The following is a 25,954-nucleotide window of genomic DNA, read 5'->3' on the forward strand; positions in this document are numbered from 1 at the left end:
TTCACCTCCATGGACTGCCAAGCAGTTTCCAAATGCTTTTTCTGTCTCTCGGTTCTGTCCATGGAAACCTTAATTCAGAGATCAGATGTTATCTCTTTCAAGAAGTGCCCTTGGAGCTCTCCTCTCCTATACAGTCAGAACATCATGTGTAGCTCACCTCAGGTAGCTCTTGGATGTCACAAAATGCATGGGATTTACCCACCAGCCTGCTATGATCCCAACCAATGAGCTTCATATACGGGACCAAGAAGAAGTCATCCAAGGTCCTGTGATGCTCTGAGTTTATAAACTTTTACAAGGATTTGAATTCTTTCAATTCCACTGTGGAAATTACCTCGGTGAAGGTCTCTCTTCGTTTAAGTCTTCCCATTTTACTAAAACTGTATTTCATGTTCACCTTCTGGGTCAGAGCAGCTGCATTCATGTGCCAGGAATGATCAGCACTGGTGAATGGCAGGGCCTCATCAGAGGTTACATCATAAAGTTTCCGATCAAATAGCAATGGAGCAGCCATCAAACTTAGACAAACTGGTATGAGATTTGCTTTTACTTCAACCAAGTTCTATTCTATGTAAAGGTAAAAAGCCTTGAAGGCAGGGCTTGGTCCCCGAAGATCATGTCTTGCAGTAAACGGCTAGTAGAGAACTTCAAGTTCCAGAGCAGAATTATGCCATTTCTACCAACGTCACATGTTCTTCAGAAATAAAAAAATAGCGCTCACTTTGCTGGGAATTTATAACAACAATGAAATAGCACTCATTTCATTGAGGTTTTATATGTGAATTAAAAACAACTCTCTGTGATAGTTTAAATGATGAGAGAAAGTATTGAGTTTTTGAAACACCGCAATCTCCCTATAGCCTCTGCCCTCCTTTGGACCAAATATGGTCAAGGCGCTGTTCTCAATTAAAAGGCTTACTTACAAGGAAAATAAAGACCAGGCAATGGCTAGAATAGTAGAATACTACTGGGATTTGTAATGAAAAGCAGGCTTTAGAAGGTGGAGTGATTATCTCCAATTATGCCCATTCTGTAAGAAAAAAGAAGGCCTCCCATTACACCTAGAACAGCATCGGAAAAGCTCTTTGATCTGTGAATGGGCTAATCGAAGAACTGCTCACACAATTTCCATTCTTTCAGTGAGAGCAGCAATCAGTGATCGGAATGGAACTCACAAGTCATGCAAGGCGTGAAATCTTACTTTTTCGTCGTCTTCTGTAAATGGAGCACCCTCAGGAACCTTATTTATCGCCTGGGCCACACCGATAATCTCACCGTCACTGTTCCGGATAGGCATGCACAATAGTGATTTTGTCTTGTATCCAGTCAGCTTGTCAATTTCATCATTGAATCTTCGGTCCTAAAAATAAGACAGAAGCATTCATTGCAAGGGCAAGGAGGTGAGAGGAGAAGGGGGAAGCAGTCACTGGGAAAACTCCCCTGCTCCCCCACACCCGGCTATTACTTTCAGAAATGGATTTGATGTTGTGTTGAAGTGACCGAAATAAATTATAAATTACAAGTATAATTATGAGCCAGGCTAATAAAAGGGAAAGGCCAGTGTCCTAAGGAAACTTCACTGTGTTCTTAATAAAATATGCTATTTTACAGTGATAACGGGATATGAAATATTATATGAGAAAGCAACGTATCACATATGTAAGAAACCACTAAAACATACAGGCAAGAAGTATTTTGAATTAATTTATTTAAAGAAGTAATTTATTTTGAATTAAAATTATTCTGAAAAAAAAGCTACACATCCATTCTGATATTTGAAAAATAGTCTCAAGAAGGAGCGAGGGGCGGGGGAATATAGAGAACGCCAGCTAAAATATGTTGGATAAGTAGCTCAATTATGTAATATCTTGTCAACTACCAGTAAAACAACCATAAGCAAGGATCACCAATGACAGCTAAGATCATTAGGTGAAGGATTTACATGACCTTCAGAGGCCACCCTAAAATATTTATTAATGATAATATGTGTTCTGTAATGAGGAGATCTGGCAGAGTCTTTCTTAGACAAGTAATTAAGTTTAGCACGACCATGATTGCACCAAAATAACATCATCTCCCAACGTGTTTCCTTGGAAAGGATACATGGCCCTGAGAACACCTGGTGTTCATCCAAATAGACAGCAGAAATAATAACCTAGAACAAGAAAACTAAGAAACAGGATCTGGGCGGGTGGCTTACTTGAGAAACACTTGCTACACAACCACGAAGACAGATGTTCAATCCCTTGCTTGTCATAAAAAGCCAGACACAGCGGTGTGTGTCTGTGACTCCAGGTCCTGGGAAGGAAGAGAGACTTGGGTCTGTGGAGTCACGCCTGATGTTGAGGTTGACCTTTGGCCTCGACACACATATCCGCACACAGAAATGGGGACATACATAGGAACGTACACAAGAGCGTGCACATAGAGTATAAATATACCCAAAGACAGACAGACAGACAGACAGACAGAGAAACTGAGGAGCAATTATTCCATCAGAAACCCAGTCTGGTTTCTTCAAATAGAGTCAACAGTAAATTCAAAGCCATGGGCGCTGCAAAGAGGCATGAAATCCAGAGGAAATGTGCGGCTCTTCACTGGATGTGTTGGGGAGAAAGCCGAACAAGGTTAGATGGCAGCCTCAGTAGACGCTTCACTGCTGAAATGCTGCTGTGGCTGTTGGAGTTATTTAGGAGAGTGTCCTTAATCTCGAGTTATGAGCACGAGGATATCTGGGGAAATGGGTACAATACTTTCAAACTACAAATAAAAAAGGAGGAGATAAAGAGGAAAGAAATGCAGAACAGAAGAGAGGGAGGGAGAGAAGGGGGCGGGGAGGCTGACTGCTGAGGGACAATAGGAACTGAGCATGCTTCAGGGAAGGTAGGAACTGAGCATGCGTCAGGGAAGGTGACTGGGCAGGATGCACTTGGGTAGCTGTTTCCAGCCCAGGGCTAGAATGGGATTTGTGTAACTATCCACAAGCACGCTTTAAAGCCCCTTAAAACACATAACCATATTCCGCTCCCTCCAGCTATCTAGAGCGATCGGTTTTCACAAGGGCTTGAGGCAACTGGTATTGACAAGATGAGTCCTCAAGACACGTGTCTAGTTTGTGTTGTACCGGTGTAATAAAACACCATGACCCAACAGCTTGGGACTGAAGGGCTGAGAAGGAATGGTGCTTAACTGGCTTGCTCCAGGTTGCATTCTTTGTACCCCAGGGTTACTTGCCCAGGGGTGAGACTGACGATCAACAGGGAAATGAACATGGAGAGTAGGACCTCCTGAAGTGATGCACACGGTATTAACACTGTGCGGTGTCTCATTAAACCAGAGCCTTTTGCCTCACTATGAACAAAAATCAATAACATGGTAGTGGTGGATGACTGTACTGTTAAAAGAACTTGTTAGTTTTGCAAAAGACCTGGGTTTGATTCCCAGCACCCACATATTGGTTCACAACCGTCTGTAACTCCAGTTCTAGGGGATCCTATGACCTCCACAGACACCAGGCATATACAGGCAGGCAAAACCCTCCCACATAAAATCAAATGAATACATCTAATTTGAAAAGGTTTCTAAAAACCAATAGGAACGGAAACGAGCAGGCTACAATGTAGCGACACATGTATAACTTAACAGATGTTTAGTGTCCGCATGAGTTTCATTCAAATATGGAGCAAAAATAGAAGTATCCATGAAAGTAACAAACACCGAATTGTGGTGTGGTCATCTAAAGGGGGTGAGGAAATGGCAACAGAGAGGTATAGAGAGGCTTCAGAGAAGAGTTTTCCTACTGCTGGGATGATTCTCTGGAGAGGAAATCATCTTTGGGTGCATAGGAGACAGGACGATGTTGATGCGGTCATGCTCTGGGAGTCCTGACCTTGTCTCAGCATTTCTGGAGAACCAGCCATGACAGGAGGCTGTGGACACACATCTATCTGTCACGCAGTCTCTGGGCTGGTTTCCAGGATGTTCCCCTCTGTCACAATGGTGAGAAAGTTGTTAAGGGTTTGTTCATGAGCCTGCATTGCAACTTGGTGGTGGTTTTCTTTTTCTTTTTTACTTTTATTACTGTTTTATTTATGTTGTATAATATCATACATAATATTTATATAATATTCATTTTATATAATGTATCACATTTTATATATTATATAGTGTATTTCATAATTGCATGATGATAGTATTGTTTATTATTTTAATGTTTTTTCTATTAAGATTATCAGGACGTTATTTTGTCTATGTTTTATTATTTTATTTTTAATTTCATTATTTTATTTTTAATTAGTGTGCAACTTGAGAGGGGTTTTGTGGCCTTTTCATACACCGTGAGTGTGGGCCGATCACACACACACTTGCTCTGCAGTGGAGTCCTCCTTGGCTGGTCCTCCTCACAGTCTTACTCTCTACTCTCACTAGATCTTGCACAAAACATCCCCTTCACCCAAAGAGAGCCCAGCAGGGAGCTGCAGGAGCCCCACCTCCAACCCCCTATGCCTACCCACCAGTCTCTGACACTCCATACAGTTGACCTTTGCTGGGATTTGTTATTTCAACCACTAGGACGTAGGCCCTGCAGTAGAAGAAGATCTGACCATGCCCCTCTTTGCCTCTGTCTTGTCCTGTGATTCATCCGAGAGTAGGAGAAAGCACCCGGCCAGTTCCACAGCCAAGACAGACCCTTCCTCCTGATATAAACATTTAACCTTCGAGGCAAAATTCGACAGCAGCAGTATTTGGGAATTTTTGAGACCAAATTCCATATTGTGGTGAGTTGAGCTGGACTGTCTCCCAGCTTCTCTTAAGAGTCACAGTGCAGCTAGACATAATGGGAGAGCGTTTTCCTTTTGTTTACCTTTCTCTGAAGGGGATTTAATTTCATTACTACAATATATGACCAAAGAGCTCCTCTATTTGTTCTCGTAATGAAGGTTAAAGGGAAAGATTGTTAATTCATAAGTAGAACTTTGCAGAAGCTTAGGCAGGGTTTAACTTTTAGAAGGCGCTCCCCTATGTCTGGATCTATCAATGGCTGCTCATTACAAGCCCTAGAGATACTGTAAGCCAGAGAGTTGCTACTGACTTCCAGATCCCAGAAGGAAGAACCTGTAAAATGTGAACACAAAGAAGTTTGGGGGAAGTCCTCCTTGAAGGTCTATCACAGTATTACAAATCCTCAGGGCTGGAGAGAAGCTCAGTCATTAAGATTATTTGTTGCTTTTGCAGATGACGGAGGTTCAGTTCCCAGCACCCGCATGGTAGCTCACACTATCTGTAATACCAGTTCCAGGGGATCCAACATCCTCTGGGTGAGCCCAGAAGGCACATAGAGGGCACATATGTGCAGGCAAAACACCTAAAATAAAATAATACATTTAATTTTTAAGTATTAGAAATTCTAAGCTGAGGTTTGCAGACATGATAATAGTACACATTGCTAGGTTTACCACTATGAGAACCATCTAAAATAAAATGGTATTTTATGAAAATATACTTCTAAGTACTATGTAATGAAAATGCATTCAACTCACTCTTGTGAAAAGTCTATAAATGGAATGAAGTACAAGGTTAAGATCATGGAGATGAATGGTCTATTCTTCTTTAACTGCATACATTTACTTTTAAAACTTAAGAACTTTTTGTATCTGATACAGGACTGGACTAGTAGGACCTGGAAGGAAGTTTTGAGATAAAACCTGGAGGTGCTCTGGACTAGGGAAAGGGCAGGGAGTTAGAGATAAGCAGAGAGATTAGAAGGTTAAAGCAGCGATGCTTTCTGGGGGTCAGGAGGGGGATCTGAGAAAAGTGTAGGTGGGGATGCCATTTCCCATCTCCAAAGTATTCAAAGCCACATGAAAATAGTATACAAGGGCATTGGTGACTTTATGGGGTTTTGTTTTGTTTGTTTGTGTTTCCTACTGATTTTCTTTTTAAGTTTGTTTTGATTTTCACATTTTTTTGGTCTTTACTTTCTTTTGAAAGAGAAAGTATGGAGAGAGAAAAGGATATAATAAATATGTTGTGTGAGAAATATTTTAATAAATATTTTTTAAAAACCGAAGTAGATGCCTCCTAAAGAATGAAAACTGAGGTTGACCCTTTGTACCCATATACATACACAGGCACATGCACACACACATACTCATGCATATACATACACATACACACACATACACATACACACATGCACACACACATACTCATGTACATACACAGGCACATGCACACACACATACTCATGCATATACACACACATACACATACACACATGCACACACACATACTCATGCATATACACACACATACACACACATACACACATGCACACACACATACTCATGCATATACACACACATACACACACATACACACATGCACACACACACTCATGCACACACACACTCACACACACTCATGCACACACACACACTCACACATACACATACTCATGCACACATACATACACACACGCACACATACTCATGCACACATACATACACACACGCACACATACTCATGCACACATACATACACACACGCACACACACTCATGTACACACACGTGCAAACACACACATACACACACTCATGCACACACATGCGCATACACACACATACACACACAGAATATCTATCCTAAAAAGATGGCTAGTGTCTATACACACATGCATCCAGGGGGTGTGGAGAATATTCTAGAGGTTTTAAGAAGGTGGGTGGTGGTGTGACTAACTCTTCCCTTTGGAAAGATTGCTTTGGCTGTGTTTAAAGAGTGGATTGGAAGGAAGAGACTCAGTAGCATATGGTGGTAGAAAACAGACTGAGTTAAAATGCAATTAGAACACAGAATCACCAGGATTTGAGTGAGCTGATGAAACTGTAAGAGATAAAGAACTTGAAACTTCCCCCATGTTTCCTTGTTTCTTGTACAGAAACCTAAGTGGGTAGCAGGGAGACTCACCAAGTGAGAACAGGTTCCGAGGTTGGGGATGTGGGTTTCGTTGTGGGCATCTTGAGGTTTAGTTGACTGTGGGTTAGCTTATGTGATGGGAACATCCCTAAAGAGTGTGGTGTGTGTGTGTGTGTGTGTGTGTGTGTGTGTGTCTGTCTGTCTGTCTGTCTGTCTGTTTGTGTCTGTGTGTCTATCTGTTTGTGTCTGTGTGTCTGTCTGTCTGTGTCTGTGTGTCTGTGTCTGTGTGTCTGTCTGTGTCTGTGTGTTTATGTGTGTGTCTGTTTGTAAGTGTGTGTCTGTGTGTCTGTCTGTGCCTGTGTTATTTTACTTAAAGAAAATTGAGCAAGGAAGCAAAGGCTGTTTCAGTAAGAATTAAACTATTGCCCAATAACTCTGCATCTGAAACTCTCTCCATCAGCAGAGCTTCACAGACAGCCAGATACGGAGGAAGTAGGATCAGCACCGAGACGGTCCAAGCACATGACCTTGAGCTTATTCGCTTCTGAAAATACAGGAGCCTAGCAAATGCCCCTAGGTCTCCGGTGCAATATCACGAGGGGAATGGTGCTCAATTTATGTTCATCTCCCTGAGGACCCAGGAACAAGAACGGATCTACCACAGGAGTGTCTAATAACTTCAGGCAAAGGTTTCTTTAATAAGGTTGCTAAAATCTGGAATGAGTTTCATAGGATTGTGATAGACTCTTCTTGCTTCAAGAATTTTCATGTCATAATATTTTTCCAATCAAGTATTTTAAGTATAACTACTCTTCATAAGCAGAAGGTTCTAGGTGCTTTTTGGGCAGACTTTTTTTTATGTGATACTCAGCTAGGATTTCTAACATTTAAAAAAGACAAGTCAAAAGGCCAAAACCATTTTTTTTTCTTTTCAGCAAAATAACTGAGCTGCATCTTCTGGTTAAAAAGCACAGTTCCTTAGATTTGTGACTTAAGATCTTCTGTAAGATCTGTGGTTCAGCCTGGTGCCACAGCACACCCAGAAAATGGTGTGCCCTCAAGATTCACTAGGATTGTGGAAAAGCAGCCTCTGCAATCTAAGCGTTCGTGTCCTTGAGAAAGAACTGTATTCATTGCATGTGTGCATCCCCATCAGCCCGGAGAACGTGTTCTTAAGAGCGTATGAAAAGGCTGTTACAGTTGGAAGATGAAGCGCTCACCCTTCCCCCGCAGGCTCATGCACCCAGTGCTTGCTCTCCAGCTCGTCATGCCTTTTGGAGAAACTTTAAAACAGTAGTTCTGAAACTTCTCAATGCTCTGACCCTTTAATATAGTTAGATCCTCATGTTGTGGTGACCTCCAATCATAAAATTATCTCCATTGATACCGTATAACTGTAGTTTTAACTACAATCATGAAAGTAAAATAAATAATATAATAATATATTTATATATTTTATATATAAATATTTTATATATCTATTATATATGCAATACATTATATACATATTGAAATATATTGTATATATTTGTGTATACATATATAATATAATAATAATGCAAATATCTGTGCTTTCCAATGGTCTTAGGCGACCCCTGTGAAAGGGGGTCGTGACCCACAGGTTGGGAACCACTGCTTTAGAAGGTGCTGTCTGTTTGGAGGAAGTGGGCCACCAGAGACATGGTTTTAAAAGTTAAATTTGATCCACTAATTGCTCCTTGTTCTCTCCTTCCTGAAATATCCTGGTGAGAAAGCCCTGCTCCTGCACTGCATGCTCTAGCCACTGAGATGATCAACCACAGCACAGGACCAAAGCCCACCGGGCTGCACTGGGAACTGTGGCTCTGGTCCAGCATAAGACTCCCCTTCTTTTATGCTGCTTTGCCAGATATTTTGTCATTTAGTCGAGAAAAGAAACAAAGGCCTAAATCCAAAGAGCATTCATTCCTTGGTCCCACTATCTAAGAGAAAGCACTCAAGGGCTTCCCTTAAGCGGAGCTCAAGCCAGGCAGGTAACAGACTCATGGCAAAGGGGAGCCGTAAGATCTCTCTCTGGCCTATATATTAGTTAGCATTGGGTCCCCGTCCTCGGCTCTCTACAGGAGCATTTTCTATGCTCACCATTACACCAAGAACAAGTCTTAAGCACATGGCTTCTGTACGGATGGTTTTATAAACAACACTCTCTGCTCCACATATGTCCCTTCACATCCAGGATGCTCAAACCTGTTGAGTCTAGCATCCACCTAATGGTGGGCTGTGGGTTTCAGGACCAGCAGCTAAAGAAGCATGTAATTACAGAACGCTTCATTAATCCCATGGGGGGTTTTCACTGAATTCGAGTCTACATAAGTGAGCTCATTCTTTGCAGCACACACATGTGCACATAGCATTTCTTCACTCTTTGGAGACGTCCATGTGTTTATAGCAAGAGAACTGCTTGGCAACTCACGTGAGCACTGCGGCCACCAGGGACCACTTATATAAATGGCCTTAGCTCCACCCAGAGATAAAATACTACATGGTGGTGGGTAGGGTTACTCCTGGAATCCGACTTCTGCCTGTTAGTCAGGGTTAAAATCCATTGAATTAGAGGGCTGCTTAAATCCAAGCTCTCTGGGATCTGAAGGAAACAGACTCAATACTTCGGCAATTTGAGGAAAAATTCACTAACTGCATACATGTCATATTTTCCTTTAAGGCTTTAATGTCTGGGTCTACATAACTTTCATAATGCCTGCGAACTCACCAGCCATGAAGCCCAAGCGTATTCCCACATGTCCACTACACTATTTTTCCAATGCTTTATGGAGTTGTGAGACAGAGTCTCTAACAGAGACACAAAGTCTAAAATAAATAATTCACTGAAGCTATCTATAGTCAATAGATCACCAAATTCTCTAGGAATCAAAAGGAAATTGCTTTCATTGGTTCATCAACTAGCAAGCAGTCATTTAATTTCCGTTCACAAAAGCATCTCTGGGCTGACTGGTTTTATGTCAAGTTGACACAAGCTCTGCTCACCCGAGAGAAGGGAGCCTCCGTTGAGAAAATGCCTCTATAAGACTGAGCGGTAGGCAAGCCTGTAGGACAGTGGTTCTCAGCCTACGGGTTACACCCCCTCACGGGGTCTCAAAAAGGCACCTGCATGTCAGAGATTGACATTACAATTCATAACGGTAGCAAAACTACAGTTATGAAGTAGCAGCAAAATAAGTTTATGGTTGGGGGTCACCACAACATGAAAAACTGTGTTAAAGCTTTGCAGCATTAGGAAGGTTGAGAACCAAGGATGCAGGGCGTTTTCTTAATTAGAGGTTTATGGGGGAAGAACCCAACCTATGGTCTGTGAGGCCATCCCTGGGCTGGTGGTTCTGAGTTCTAAAAGAAAGCAGGCTGGGCAAGCCATGAGGAGAAATCCAGTAAGCAGCACTCCTCCATGGCTTCTACATCCAGGTTCCTGTCCTGACTTCCTTTAATAACAACCAGTGATGTGGAAGCATGAGCCAAATAAACCCTTTCCTCCCCTTACTGCTTTTGGTTTTGGTATGTCATCACAGCAACAGTAACCCTAATAATACAATCTGCTCACCATGGTAACATACCATTGGACATCCCTGTCCAGAATGCTTGGGGGATGAAGCTCCAGACATTTTATTTTTTTATTAGCTTTTAAATTAGTCGACATGTTCTATTCTGTCAATGTGAACTGATGAAAGGTTTGAGGCTGTGACGCATAAAAATAAAGACATCACATACAGTAACTCGCTACCTAATGCTTTGTGCCTCCTACTGAGATTCTTGCTGGGAAAAGTACAAAGTTGCCACTGTTATTCTTAGGGTGTGTGTGCAGAGTGTTGTCGCAGTCAACAAAAGCCTTGTTGCTGAATCCTTTCACGAATAAGATGTAGCGTTCTGAATAGTAACAGTGTTATCGAAGCCTCTCAATGATTTTGGAAGTCTCAGTCTGACTCAGGAGTACAGTTAATGTGGGGCAGTCTGTGTATGTAAAGGTCAGCTCTAGCTGAAAAATACAAAATGAGCCGCCTTAGACTTAAGCCTTGCAAATTGAATTAGCGGTTAGCAGACTCCATAAAAACTTTTAACGTGAGGCTTTGGAGCAATCACGGTTGTCACGTGCTGTGTGGGGTCCTCAGTTCCTTCAGTTCCACTGAAGTCAGCTCTGTCATTCTCTGACCTCCTGATCTCAGCCGGCACTTCCTTTTCATCCCGTCCCGTTGTCATTTATTATTCATCTTTCTCATGATGAATACATGTCAGAGGCAAAAACCATGGGAAAAATGGAAGAAGCACCATACAGATGAAAACCTAGTACAGGTGAGGTCATGGACAGAAGAAACGATAAATTCTTAAGTTGCTTTAATGGATTCCACAGTTATCTACATAGATGTATTATTGGTGTGCAGCTGTGTTACAGAGTTAAATGCCATCCTGTGCCCTTTAAACTTTAGAAGGAAGGATTTGAATGTCTATGAGGAGACCAGTTCCTGAAGGAGAGCTACACCTAGGAAGTCCAGGAAGTCTGCAGATATAATAAGGAAGTGATAGTCCCAAGAGCTGTGGTTTAGACACTAGGCAGTCAGGAACCAAGAAACATGGAGGAAAAACAAGTCAAGACAGCAATGCACAAAAGCCAGGGCAGGGTCAGGAGAGTTGGTATTGTCCACTCATTAAAACTCCGAAAGGGACCACTCCAGCACAGTATTTTGAAAACTCCTTTTACCATAGCCCATGAAACAACTTGTAAAAACAGCCCCCAAGTAGAATTGATTTGTAAACTACAATGGTAGTAAACTCCTGATGTTTGCCATGTTCATGCCAAATTACTATAATTCTCACCATCATATATTTACATTATCATACATTTCTGAGTTTTATTGGTACTATTTAGATGATGATACTAATAGTTAACAAAAAGTCATCTACTTAAAGTACGCCTTTCAAGGCTCTGAGACATTTTTTAACTACAACTTAAAATAAAATGTATTTTTAATGTTTTTGACCATTGTTTCTTGTACAACACCATAAAATATAGATCTTTAACATTAATTTTGATTTCAAAACAGTAACTAAAAATAGTAAAAAATGTTCTAAAATAGAAAAAATTGGTAGACCAGAAAGGCACATGTATTTTGTGTGTCTGTGTGTGTGTGTCTGTGTGTGTGTTTGTTTGTGTGTCTGTGTGTATCTGTGTGTGTCTGTGTGTGTGTTTGTTTGTGTGTCTGTGTGTATCTGTGTGTGTCTGTGTGTGTGTGTCTGTGTGTGTGTCTGTGTGTGCGTGTTTGTTTGTGTGTCTGTGTGTATCTGTGTGTGTCTGTGTGTGTGTCTGTGTGTGTGTTTGTGTGTGGGTGTCTGTGTGTGTGTGTCTGTGTGTGTGTCTGTGTGTGTGTATCTGTGTGTGTGTTTGTGTTTATGTGTGTGTGTGTGTGTGTGTGTGTGTGTGTGTGTGTGTAGGTACATAGATGCCACAGCACATTGTGGAAGTGGGAGGAAAACTTGCAGAAATTCAGTCTCTCCTTCTACCATGTAGGACCAGGGATCAGTCAGTCAGGTTGCTGCTTGGTAGCCAGCATCTTTACCCACTGACTCATCTCTCTGACTCAGATAGCGTTATTCACTTTCAATTTACATAAGCTGCCTATTTTATATGATGATGATATAACATACCTATAGAAAAGAACTGGGTAATTAGTAATAAACACTAAAAATAAATAAAACTTTTATACTCGAGCTGGAGAGATGGCTCAGTGGTGAAGAGCACTGACTGCTCTTCCAGAGGTCCTGAGTTCAAATCCCAGCAACCACATGGTGGCTCACAGCCATCTGTAATGGGATCCAGTGCTATCTGGAGACATTGACAGTGTACTCACATATATGCAACAGATAAATCTTTAAAAAAAACTTTTATACTCTTTACTAGTTTTGTTTCTAAGAATTTATAGTGAGAGAAATTGGATAATGCCTGAATATTTAATGAGAAATTTATGATAGTATGATGAACTCATACTACCATATAAAGTTATGGGTTATTATTTCACATATCATTAGTGATCGTTCATTATGACATGAGAAAAGACATATTTTTAAAAAGTAGTTTAGACAGCAGTTAAATTAACACGGTTTCCTAGAGGTGAGAGGGTAACCATGCAGGACAGGATTATATTTTCAAAATTGTCATCCAAAGAGAGAGGACATTGTGTTACTGGATTGTAAAATATACCAGATGACAGTTGTCAAGATGGAGATGAGTCAGTCCTAATAAGTAACGTAAACATTCAAATATGCATCATTGCAGCTCTGTAGTTTAGAAGGCTTTAAGTGGATCTAGGCTAGCCTGAAACTAAATAGCTCTGCTGGTTCTTTAAGCTGTCATCATCCTGGAAAGAAAACTCTTTATCATCAAAATTAGGCCCAATTGAGATGCTGCCCAGAACACTAAAGGAACTTGATGATACCGTCTAAAATAAACCAGAAAACAAAGAATAGACAGATAGACCAGTTGAGCAATGTCTTAATATGTCAAATGGCTTTTTCAACTCCGACTGATTCTGGCTCCAGTGTTAAACATCACAACCTCTCACATAACAAAGCAACCTGATTTTCCAAAAAGACCAAAGCTCGAAACTGAAAATCAGCAGTAGCTGATATTTGTTCTGAAAAGAAAGAAAGCAAACTACTATAATTTGAAGTGGTTGACGTATCTGGGTGCAAATGGTACAAGCAAGTTCTGACAGCCTGGGTTAGAAACAACCAAGCATCAATCTCTGTACAAGAGACTTAGAAGTAGCTTGACACTACTCCCCACCTTCTAGGTGGATCCTTGGGGCCAGTATGCATCCCTGCATCCCTGAATCCCTTTGTTTCTCCTCGAAGAAGGTACAGCACTCCAAGACCTCCAAGATAGACAGTGGATAGCTTAGAAATCGGAGTCTCTTTCTTGAGATTATGGTGACAAAATTCTTGTCAGACAGTTAATAAGAAAATCCCTGCAAGAATAGAAGAAACTGTCTGTAGCCTTCTCGAAAGAGGTCCCGATGTATTTCAAGTAAGAGTAAATTGCTAGGACACTAAGTAGGTCCTCCTAAAAAAATGAAGTTTCTCAACAAACATTATTGGCAGCTGTCAACTGGTTACAGAAAATGTTGGAGAGATTATTCAAATAAAGTATTATGCTGTTCAAGTTGACTCTGTTCATACCTCCCCAGAGGGTATATTCGTTCATGATACAGTGGTGGACTAAGCCACATAACCGAAAAGTTGTGTAGAAGTTTTACCAAAAGTTAAACTTCAAAATACTGTGGAAGATTCTAGAACTTATACTTGAGGAAAGCATGGCCTGACTTTTCCTGGGAAGATGTAAGTAAACATCTATTGACTTTAGACGCAGCACTTTCAATAAACCAAAGTGTGGTTTCCCCCAAGTCTAAGTTGGTGGACCAGTTAGTTCAACTGGGGTTACTTATTGGAGCAGGAGTGTGGGGTTATCTGCAGGAATGTGGACTACTTTGAAGACAACTGTGCTCCAAAGAAAATCTCCATCTAACCATTAACCGATTATATATCCTCAGTGGGGCTGGGGCTCACATACCTACTTCTGACTACCTAATACCTATGCTGACCTGTGAGCAAACCCCTCCGTCGCGGCTTAGGTACTACTTCAGGGAAATGTTAGTAATTCTAATCCCGTGATGTCTTGTGGAAGTATTACAGTTGCTCTGATCTCAAGACTGATCACTCCCCCAGAGCTCCATAACCGGAGGATATGAGAATGTGGTAAACTTCATAACCCAGTACCCTCGTCCCTCGTATTCATGCTTTTTAGTTGTGTAGGCAGTCTATGCTAAGAAGTTAGATATCACACTAGTGTGATCACCCAAATATCAAAACAATATTCATAGATTTTTATTAATACGGGGTTATCAAAGGATTTAATATGTTTGATAAGAAATAGGATATGCCAATCAATTAAAAGACAATAGCCAGACAACTTTGCTGCAGGGATTTAAGGACACTTTAAAAATGCCACAAAAAGCAGCATAAATGAACAAATTCTGAAACTGGACATTTAAGTGAGAGTGATAGTGTATTCATTTTTAGTGTAATTTAATGTCACTGGGGGTAGCCAAGGCTGTCCTATAGAGAATCCTAAGAACAAGCTGTCTTTAGGAACACTTCTTTCCCATGGGGGAAGCTTACATAAGAGCCCATCTGAACATCTTAATGAAATGCTCCCTTTAAAATGCAGTCTTTCATTTGAAGTTTTCATTTATACTACTTCTATATCTTCAAAAAGACTATGTGTGTGTGCGTGCGTGTGTGTGTGTGTGCGTGTGTGTAGAGGCTAAAAGTTGACTTCAGGATATCTTTCCTCAGTCACTTCTCTGCCTTACACTTTGAGACTTTGTTTTTTATTAGGTGGGTTGAATAAGAATGACCCCATAGGCTCATATATTTGAATACTTAGTCACTAGACATTGGCCTTATTTGAGACAGAGGATTAGGTGTGGCCTTACTGGAGTAGGTGTGGCCTTGGTAGAGAAAGTGAGTCACTGAGGATAGGCTTTGGGACTTCAAAAGAACACACTAGGCACAATCCCCCCCTACTCTCTCTACAAATCAGAATGTAAGAGTCTCAGATATTGAGGGCTGGGGATTTAGCTCAGTGGTAGAGCGCTTGCCTAGCAAGCACAAGGCCCTGGGTTCGGTCCCCAGCTCCGGAAAAAAAAACAAAAAACAAAAAACCAAGAGTCTCAGATATTGCTTCAATGTCTGTCTCTGTGCTGCCATTCTCCCTGCTATGATGAAAATAGACTGAACTGCTGAAACCATAAGCAAATCCCAACTAAATGTTTCCTTTTATAGAGTTGCTTCAGTCATAGTGTCTCTTCACAGCAATGGGACCATAACCAAGACACTGAACCAGAAGTTCACTGCTTTGGATGGACTGGCTACCCAAAGACCTGAGGCCCTTCAGTGCTTCACTTACAGATCTGTGCTGCTGTGCCCAGCTTTTATGTATTGCTTGGGTATCTGAACTCAGGTCCTCGGTCCTGTACAAAATCACTTCACCCATTGAGCCATCCCCATATCCCTTCCACCGTATTTTTAAACAGGTCAGAAAGTGGAAGGAAAAAAGAAGGCCAGGCATGATAATATATATCTTTAATTCCAACATTCAGGAGGCAGAGGCAGGAGATCTCTATGATTTTGAGCCCAGCCTAGTCTACACAGCAAGTCCCAGGCCACTCATAGTTACACAGTAAGACTATCTCAAAAATTATTTTAAGGAAAAAATATTCAGAACAAAATCAGAAAATAATACCCTACTTTTCCAAAGCTGGTTTAAGCATTAATATCACCATGTATTTTTGAGAAGTCTTTTTATGTTGGGAAAGTTTGTATGTTCAAAAGATGCTTCATGAATTAGCCACCTAAGTCCAGGCTGTAAATGCTGCTATTTTGTGAATTGAAGGTAAATTACACTCGTGGTGTTAACATCACTGAGGGAAATAGATGGTTGCTTGCTTCAATGATGAGAAAAATTCAAAGCAAAACCAGAGTGGAATCTGTGGTTGCTAGCCTAGCATGCACACGGCCCCGAATTCAACCCACAGAATTACCTCAAGAAGTAAAGAGAAATGGCATAAGTGGCTCACAATGAAATGCCTCTTCAAGAAACCATAATAGCAAAACTTTTTAAATATTTCAATTCTAAGACGTCCTATAGCAATCAGCCCAGCAAGTTATGCCCAATGGAGCAATGATGGCCCTAATATCTCAGTGGTAACCAACAGCTGAGTGGATGGATTTATGGCTGTTCAATAGGGTCAAATGCCTGTCTCGTACTATAAACCCAGCTAAGAACTCCCAGCTGAAGAGGCCATAGATCCTAGGGAGACCCCACTGTTACCATTCTTCTAAACTGATGTAGTGCTCACCTGCCTTCTGAATAGTTATCCTCAGAACCATAGATTAGTGCAGCTCTTCCCCCCCACCACCTCAAAGACTTGTCCTTTTGCAGTAGACAGAAGTTAGTACAGAGTACTGGCCAAAGTACAGAGAATGGAGTTGAGCGTCCGTCCATAACAACCCCTATACCCACGGTTTAGGAAGAAGCATCACAGAAGAGAGGCAGAAAAGGCAGAAGTAGAAGCTCTAGGTCAGGGTAGCAATGTTACACCCATGAACTCTCAACAGCTGTGGTTGCCTGCACAAGACCACACCAGTCAAAATGGATGCGAGAATCTTGACATGGAGAGATTGTCCTAGGTTGTTGGGGAGTGTCCTGTTCAAAGGGGGAGACAGGCAAATCAGAGTCACACACTGCCATTTCAACATCAGTAACTTAATCTTATCTTCAGGATTATCCTTATAGGGTTCAATAATAATGTCTTCAGACTCTGAAGACATATTTGGCTAGGCTTTATTTGCAAAATGTTAGTAGCAACAGTATTCAACACATCAAAACATCTAGGATTAATTTTTAAAAATCTCCAAAAGTAGAATGTGCAAGGTGAAATATATAAAAGCAAACACTTTTAGTAGTAAAAAAAAATCATTGTTAAATATTTTAATGTGAATTCATCTGAAAAAAAATGATACGGGGAAGAAAAAAAGTGCATGATTCTACTCAGATCAGTAGTTCTCAGCCTTCCTAATGCTGCAACTCTCTAATATTGTTCCTCATGTTGTGGTGACCCCAATAATCTTTGCTGCTACTTCACAACTGCAGTTTTGCTGCTTATGAATTGGAATGCAAATATCTGTGTTTTCCAATGTTAATAGCCTGTGAAAGGGTTTTTCATCCCCCAAGGGGCTTGTGACCCACAGGTTGAGAACCACTGGTTTAGAGGACGCTGAAAAGGGGGTAAAGGAAGACTTCCTGTTAGATAGAAAAACATACATAGGAAACAAAGCCATGGAGGTAAAGGTAAGAAAAGTAGGTAAGATTCAGCACAGTATTAACTAGACAGGGTTACGGGGAGGATGACTCTGTGGAGGAAGTGCAGAAGGCATCAGGGCTGATGGCATTGCCTTGGGATTTAGTCTGATGTGACTAGAATTGTATCTATTTTCTTCTTCTTTGAGGTGCACATGTATATTTCGTTTACTCTCTCAGTTGGTTATATGATGCAGCTTGCACTGTGTAAAAGGCAGTAAATAATACAATGGAGACGAAGAATGTCTAAATCTTGTGCCGCTCATTTTGCCTTAGTTTTACTCTGCAGGATTCTAAGAGGGGTGTTTTAGATGCTCATTAACATTAGGAACACCATGACTAAACTACTAAACTCCATAAAATTGGTGGTACAAAACCTGGATGAATTCAGAGAATTGCAGGCTCCGTGTTGTTGGCTTTTTCTTTTTTTTTGACATTTTTTTCTTTTATTGGATTTTTTTTTATGTACATTTCAAATGTTATCCCTTTTCTTGGTTTCCCCTCCAGAAACCCACCTTCTCCCCCTGCTTCTATGAGGGTGCTCCCCCCATCCACCCACACACTCCCTCCCACCTACCTACCCATTCCCTCCTACCTCCCTGCTCTGACATTCCCCTACATGGGGCATCGAGGGTTGACAGGACCAAGGGCCTCTTTTCCCACTGATGCCCAACAAGGCCGTTCTCTGCTACATATGCAGATGGAGCCATAGGTCTATCCCTGTGTACTCTTGGGATGGTGGGTTAGTCCCTGGGAGCTCTGGGGGTCTGGTTGGTTAATATTATTGCAAACCCCTTTAGCTCCTCAGTCCCTTCTCTAACTCCTCCACTGGGGACCCTGTTCTTAGTTCAGTGGTTGGCTGCGAGCATCCACCACTGTATTTGTCAGGCTCTGGCAGAGCCTCTCAGGAGACAGCTATTATCAGGCTCCTGTCAGCAAGCACTTCTTGACATCAACAACAGTGACTAGGTTTGGTGGCTGGATATGGGATGGATCCCCAGGTGGGGCAGTCTCTGGATGACCTTTACTTCAGTGTCTGCTCCAAACTTTGTCTCCATATTCCCTCCTGTGAGCATTTTCTTCCCCCTTCTAAGAAGGACTGAAGCATCCATACTTTGGTCTTCTTTCTTCTTGAGCTTCATGTGGTCTCTAATTGTATTTTGGGTATCCAAAGCTTTTGGACTAATATTCACTTATCAATGAGTTCATACTATATGTGTTCTTTTGTGATTGGGTTACCTTGCTCATACTAACCTGAGCAACTAGACAACAAAAGGAGGTCAAAGGGATACAAACTGGAAAGGTTGAAGTCAAAATAACACTATTTGCAGATGATATGATAGTATACGTAACTGACCCCAAAAATTCCACCAGAGAACTACTAAACCTGATAAACACCTTCAGCAAAGTGGCTGGGTATAAAATTAACTCAAATAAATCAGTAGCCTTCCTCTACTCAAAGGATAAACAGGCTGAGAAAGAAATTAGGGAAGTGACACCCTTCACAATAGTCACAAATAGTATAAAACACCTTGGTGTGACCCTAACCAAGCAAGTGAAAGACCTGTATAACAAGAACTTCAAGTCTCTGAAGAAAGAAATTGAAGAAGATCTCAGAAGATGGAAAGATCTCCCATGTTCATGGATTGGAAGGATTAATATAGTAAAAATGGCCTTCTTGTTGAAAGCAATCTACAGATTCAATGCAATGCCCATCAAAATCCCAAGTCAATTCTTCACAGATTTAGAAAGAGCAATTTGCAAATTCATTTAGAATAACAGAAAAAATCCCTCAAGATTGCAAAAACTATTCTCAACAATAAAAGAACTGGGGGAATCCCCATCCCTAACCTCCAGCTATATTACAGAACAATAGTGATAAAAACTGTATGGGATTGGTCCAGAGACAGGCAGGTAGATCAATGGTATAGACTTGAAGACCCAGAAATGAACCACACACCGATGGCTGTTGACTTTCTTGCTTACCCTTTACTTGCTCAGACACTTGTTCATCACAGGTTCCCTGCCATGCCTCACAGTCCTCTGCACACAGCTTTCATATGAATAATTGTTGTAACTTTGATTCCAATGTCTGCTATGCAATTCTAAGTTTAATTTAACCAATAAATACAGATTGACACAAAAAGTGATCAGACATTTAAAATATGTAGTATTATATTCTTCCTCTAAAGAAAGCATGTATAATACTCATCTTTAGCTGGATAAAAACCTAATGATTATTCACATACAGGTTTTTTTTTTCAAAAGCACTAGAACCTAGCATTTATTTTAAGTCTACATTGGGAGTTTAGTGTTTCCATAATACTTTGTGTGAAATATGTCACTGTTAATGTATCAAAGAGTTTAATTCTTCTTTCGAAGTGTTGCTTGGCTAGTCTCACACATAGTGAAGGGGCTAAGGCAGGAGAATCATGAGTTTGAGGCCTGGGCTGCATCATTTCTTTGTCAGTGTTGTGAGTACACGGGTGTGGCCGGGCACACACCTGTGAGCTAACAGGTTGTTAGTTAGGAACTGGGCTTGTGTCAAAACATGTGAGGCCCAGAGGAGACCTTTGAGAAGTCACATCCAAACCAGGAGCTGAAGCTGGTCTGTGACTATGGGCTCCAGAACCAACGTGAAGTCTGGAGGGTCAAATTTACTCTGGCAAAGATCCTCCCAGCTGTCGGGAAGCTACTGATACTAGACGCAGACAACCCGTGGGTTCTGTGAGTTGGTCCCACTGAGGGGCTGGGTGAGGACAAGATGAAGCCAGATTGAATTCTGGGCCTGAGAATTGAGGATTTCTTGAAGAGGTGGTTGCGGAGCCAAGGCAGGTCAGCTAGGTCCTGCTGTGCATCCCCCGGGCCTGCTCATCCCACAGTACTGTATCAAAGTCATAAGCTGGAGGCAAACACTGTGTCATTCATTGCCCCTGTGGACTTTCAGAAGCACATTCACTTCTATCTCTGTTCTCAAGATGGTGGTAGCCGCTGCCCAGGATGTGTGAAGAGAACGTCAGGGAGGGCCAGGGTAGGGCAGGAGCCAGAGATGATAAGGAAGAAGATTAAACCCAAATTATCCTGGGCTGCAATTATCTAGTCTCCCAGTTGGCTAATAAAACAGAATTAAGGAAGAGACCTGCTGTTCTACTAGCTACCGTGAAGGACAGACAGTATTAACTTCTGTCTCTGTTTTAGTGCCTGGGGTTGGACACGAACTACTGTTTGTTACCACTCTGATTGGGCTTTTTATGGTTTGGAGTTTCATTTTACAGCAATGTTGGCAGAGGCCCAGAGCACACATTTCTGACTCCACAGTAACCCCTGATGGGAAGAGGCCAAACTTTAGACTCAAGTCAAGTTCTTAAAGTCAACCACCTTGACTTGCTCATTGGTGGGTTATTCCTACTAGATTAGTTGCATAGTTTCTCTCAGATTTGGGTTTTTTCCTTGGGTGTGAAATGGAGTCAATAATGCCCATTGCACATGACTATTGTGAATAGTGTGTGTGTATGTGTGTGTGTGTGTGTGTGTGTGTGTGTGTGTGGTGTGTGCATGCACACATGTGCACACACGCCCACACATATACCTGGTTACATCTAGGCTCAGGGAAAGGAAAGCTGTAACCCCTATTGTCAGAAGAATCATTAAATCCCATAATTACTTTACTTCATTTGCAAGCTAAGCTCACAGCAAGCCTCATTCGGTCATTGTTCTCAAGGCCAACTCTCTGTATGCGATGCTGGGCAATTGGTATGATGCTTCTGTCTCCTGTTTCTCTATTAACTTGATGATGACAACTGAAAACCACAGGCATGAGCAATATGGTGTTACAAATCCTGAAGATGTCACTTTCTCCTCAATGCACACTTTAGTGCCAGAAGCCTTAGACTTTTCTTTCTGGTCTGGATAGTCAGATATGTGCAATATGTATACACCACACATACACATATACATACATACATACACATACATATGCATACATCTGCACACCCACACACATAAACACACATGCACACACATATACACATGCTATATACACATACACATACATACATAGAAGGAACACACATGCATATACACAACACACATACACATATAACACACATACATATACGCACCACACACATACGCACCATACACACATATATATACATATACACATACACACATAATGAGAGAGAGAGAGACATGGCTGAAAGAGAGACACACAGAGAGATATGTAGAAGGGAGATGAGTGTGTGTGTGTGTGTGTGTGTGTGTGTGTGTGTGTGTGTGTGCCCAGTTCCTGACCAACCACCTGTTGTCTCTACTTGCCTGGCTTCACCTGTGCAGTGTGTCTTAACTTCATCACTAACAGCAAAATGCCAACTTGCATCCCCATCAGAGACTGGAACCCTGGTCTCTCTCCAGTGTCAGAAGCAGAGAATCTAACAACTATGCTAAAAAAAAAAAAAAAGCAATTCCTTTCACTTTTTTCTAGTACATAATTAGATATGTTATATAATGCTGAAAGAAAACTATAAAAATTGTTTTCTAATAAAAAGCAATAATATACTCCCTGAAAGCTTGAATGTGGGGTACACAATGAATTGTAAATATCTTTTTTAATATTCACAGTTCATCTCATAGAAATGATGACCAAAGAAAGAGAATCCGAAAGATAAATTTTACTTTATACTCTACAAAGCATAACGTGTAGACATTTTTCTGATTAAATCTGGTTATATATATGGATCACATGGCTATGCCCATACAGAGGATGGTTCCGGTATAACCCCTAGGTAAATGCTTTGCTTCATTGCCACCTAGGAAGCTCTGTGAATTACAAACGTGCTTCACACCCCCAAACTCTTAAGTTCTAGGTCCCAGGGCCACTACTTGTTGGCTACAAAATTCTGGACTATCTACCTTCTCCAAGCCTCAATTTCTCGCATGTTTGAGGATGATAATTTCCACCTTTCATACAGGTAAGGACAGATCGACATGGTATACTTTAAAATATTACACAAGTCACAAAGGGCTATATCACCCAAAACCACATTCAAAATAAAAAACAAGAGATCTAAGCATTGTAGCATATGGCTATACAACCAGCACTCAGAGGCTGAGGCAGGAGGATTGCAAAATCTAAAATTACATACTTAGAACAGGGTTTCTAGAAACATCATTGATCGATCCTTGTCAAAGTTATCTCCCAGGTTTGGTGAAGGGCATGAGAGGAGATGTTGAATGGGCCATTGATCATTGTTCACAAACTACAATAAAGACAGCAAATCCTGATGCTTAAGACCACAAATTGGGCCTGAAGTTGTGCTTTGGGTGGATTTAGTCTTCAGTCTGGGTTCAAACCCTGGCTCTCCAACTTCATAACCTTGTATAACCTTAAGGAAGCTATTTAACTTTCGTATGTTAATATTACTTGTTGATGTCCTAGAGGGCAAAAGCAAAAACAAAAACAAACAAAACAAGATGAAACAAACTATCCAATTATCAATTTTGGTAACAGAACCCTTTGATAAAGCTGCCACGTGATATGCGTTCACACGAATGCTTAAGACAATATGTGGCATAAGCTATTGTTACCTCCGACAGTGTTTTGGGGAGCGTGTTGTGTGCTTTGGTTTTTGTTATTTATTTTGTTTGTTTTGGTTTGTTTTGGTTTGGTTTGGTTTGCCATCTGGGACATTAACGAGTAACATTGTAGAGATGTTGTCTCAAGGTCCTTTGTCCCAAACAATCCAAACGTGGTATCCTTTCAGGTAATTCTTTTCTTTCCTTGTGACTTAAAAGGTTGAATTCTATTCACTTAGGGAGTATTTGGTGGGGGATTTTGTTATAAACTTTACAAATTAGGGCAATACTGAAGCTTATGGTCTAGTTTACAGAAATACAATGTGGACAAGGTGGTCAGCTCTCTGGCTTAACCATCAAGGCTTCCCTGGTAACTTACAAGTTTCTTGAGCACTTGAGCACTGCCATAACTAAGTGGAAGGAAGATACCAGAACCAGAAAATCCTAACATGTGGAGGCAAGATGACATCCAGCCAAAGAGACTCAAGGGCCAGCTGCCTCTTTCAAATTAGGCAGATCAAGTTTAATGTGAGTTGCTTTAGGAAAAGTCGGGGTAGTTGGGCCGTCTTGGGTCCCCTCACAGGTTTCCTGTATTCCTGTCAGTGAACTGCTCACGGATTCCTTTATTGCTTACCATGTGATCAATTGATTTCTCTTAGTGTTAACAGATAATTAATTTGTTCACTGCTGACAGGCTATCAGAGATGTTTGGAGGTCGTTCACAGTTGGAGTCAAATTCTATGACATGTTAGTTGCCTATGTCCTCGTTCGAAGCTGATGCAAAGACCCAAAACAACCCCTTTTGTTTTTCCTATGGTTTTTGAAACAGGGTCTCCTAGATTAGGTTGGTCCCAGTTTACTATGCTGAGGACGACCTTGAACTTCTGATCCACCTGCCTTCACCTCGAAGTATGTAGACTACTTACGTATATCACTATGCCTGGTTTATGTGGTACTGAGGATTGAACCCAGAGCTTTGTATATCCGTGGCAAACACTCTGTTAACTGGCTAGGACCTTCGCCCTGCAGGAGACTTGAACCAAAACTCATTTGTTTTCTTATAGATGTTATGAAATGTCAGTACCAAGGGATTGCCTCCCACCAGCTGTCCCAATGATATATGAAGACATGGCACTTCATTTGAAATAACCCTTCGTTACAAGTGGCCTTCTCTTCACTTGTAATCTAATGACACCCCTGCACCTCATCTGTGACCTTCTGGAGTATACACTAGTCACTCTATGAGCAGGCCAGGCCCAAGGCTCACTCAGTACTAAACATACATTTCTACAGAGCTGCTCCTTCAAAACTCTTGGGCAGAAACATTTTGTAGAGGTTTCTCTTTCTTACTGGAAAAGCCCTGGAAGTCGTTTTCTGAGTTCTCCCATATTGAAGATGAGGATCATGAGGCAAACAGAAGAAAAGCCATTTGCTGGCATTTCCATAAGGGTAGAGTACAGAGTAGCCCAGACGTGTGTTCTCTGCCAACAGCTCTTCTCCTGTCAGAATGAAAGCGACTAGATAAGATACCCCTTGGAGAAGCTGGTGCGACCTTCCTCCCCACACAGGGGGGCAGCTTAATAACGCCCAGTGCCTCATATGGGTCCTTTTGAATATGGCAAACAGTGAAATTGGACGAGCCTGTTAGCAGGGAGGTCTCATGGAAAGCTGAAAGCTGGCCGTGGCTTGAGCATGATGTGATTCTTCACAACCGTCTTGTATAGAAACGGAGAAAGATGGACAGCTTCGGGGTTTATTTAGAGTGAATCAAAGAGCGTGGTGACAGAGCTCACATAGGGAGGGAGTGGATGCAGACTTCATGATGATTCCCATGCTTTAGCCTCGACCTCTGACGCTGAGGAAGGTGAGGCAGACAGTAACCTGTTGTGGAGTGGGTGGGGAAGACAGTTCTGTGTGTCGGGATGGATGTTTTTGTCAGGAGGCATGCTGTCATGAGAAACAGAAACTCTTCCTCCTTCTCTGGATCCCGCAACAGGTACCATAACCTCTCCGACCATGAGACCCACTCCTTGATCCTCTCCAAGAAGGCTGGGTCATTCATTACCTGAGTAAGGAGTAGGGAGACTATGTAGACTGCGCTTCTTGGCTGCCTTTCCTTCTCAGGAGCCAGATCCCTTGCAAAAAGCAAACTTTACACTGTCTCAAGGCCTTAACCTCCAAGGGAACGGCTACCCGTGTGGGAGCACTTTGGAATGTAATACTGTCTGGACACGGAAGGGCATATCTATCTAATTCAGGAATTGAATGTTACAAGTGCTTATAAATATACTGCACACGCCAATGTCTGCTTCACTAATTATAATGTGATACTTTGATGATTCATATGCATTCTCCTGAGGTTTGAGTATCTTCCCCAAAAGTTTGTGTTAGAAACTGAATCTAATAGGGTTAGATGACATGATAAAGGTGAAGACTTATGACGTCATCCTCTCTGACTCACGATACTCTCTACCACATCACAGTGTGGCAAGGAGTGCCACACT

At 41.5% G+C, this 25,954-nt stretch overlaps 1 protein-coding gene across 2 annotated transcripts in view; it reads right to left on the reverse strand.

Moving 5' to 3' along the window:
• The window catches only part of Pde11a (phosphodiesterase 11A), a 383,576-nt gene that overhangs the window by 310,281 nt on the left and 47,341 nt on the right, over positions 1-25,954 (reverse strand). For both annotated transcript variants that reach the window (NM_001127480.2, NM_080893.2), the window contains one exon: positions 1,202-1,360. In NM_001127480.2, coding sequence (NP_001120952.1) covers positions 1,202-1,360 — 159 coding nt within the window. The remainder of the gene's footprint in view (positions 1-1,201; positions 1,361-25,954) is intronic.

The sequence above is a fragment of the Rattus norvegicus genome, chromosome 3 (genome assembly GCF_036323735.1).
Source record: "Rattus norvegicus strain BN/NHsdMcwi chromosome 3, GRCr8, whole genome shotgun sequence".
Lineage (NCBI taxonomy): Eukaryota > Metazoa > Chordata > Mammalia > Rodentia > Muridae > Rattus > Rattus norvegicus.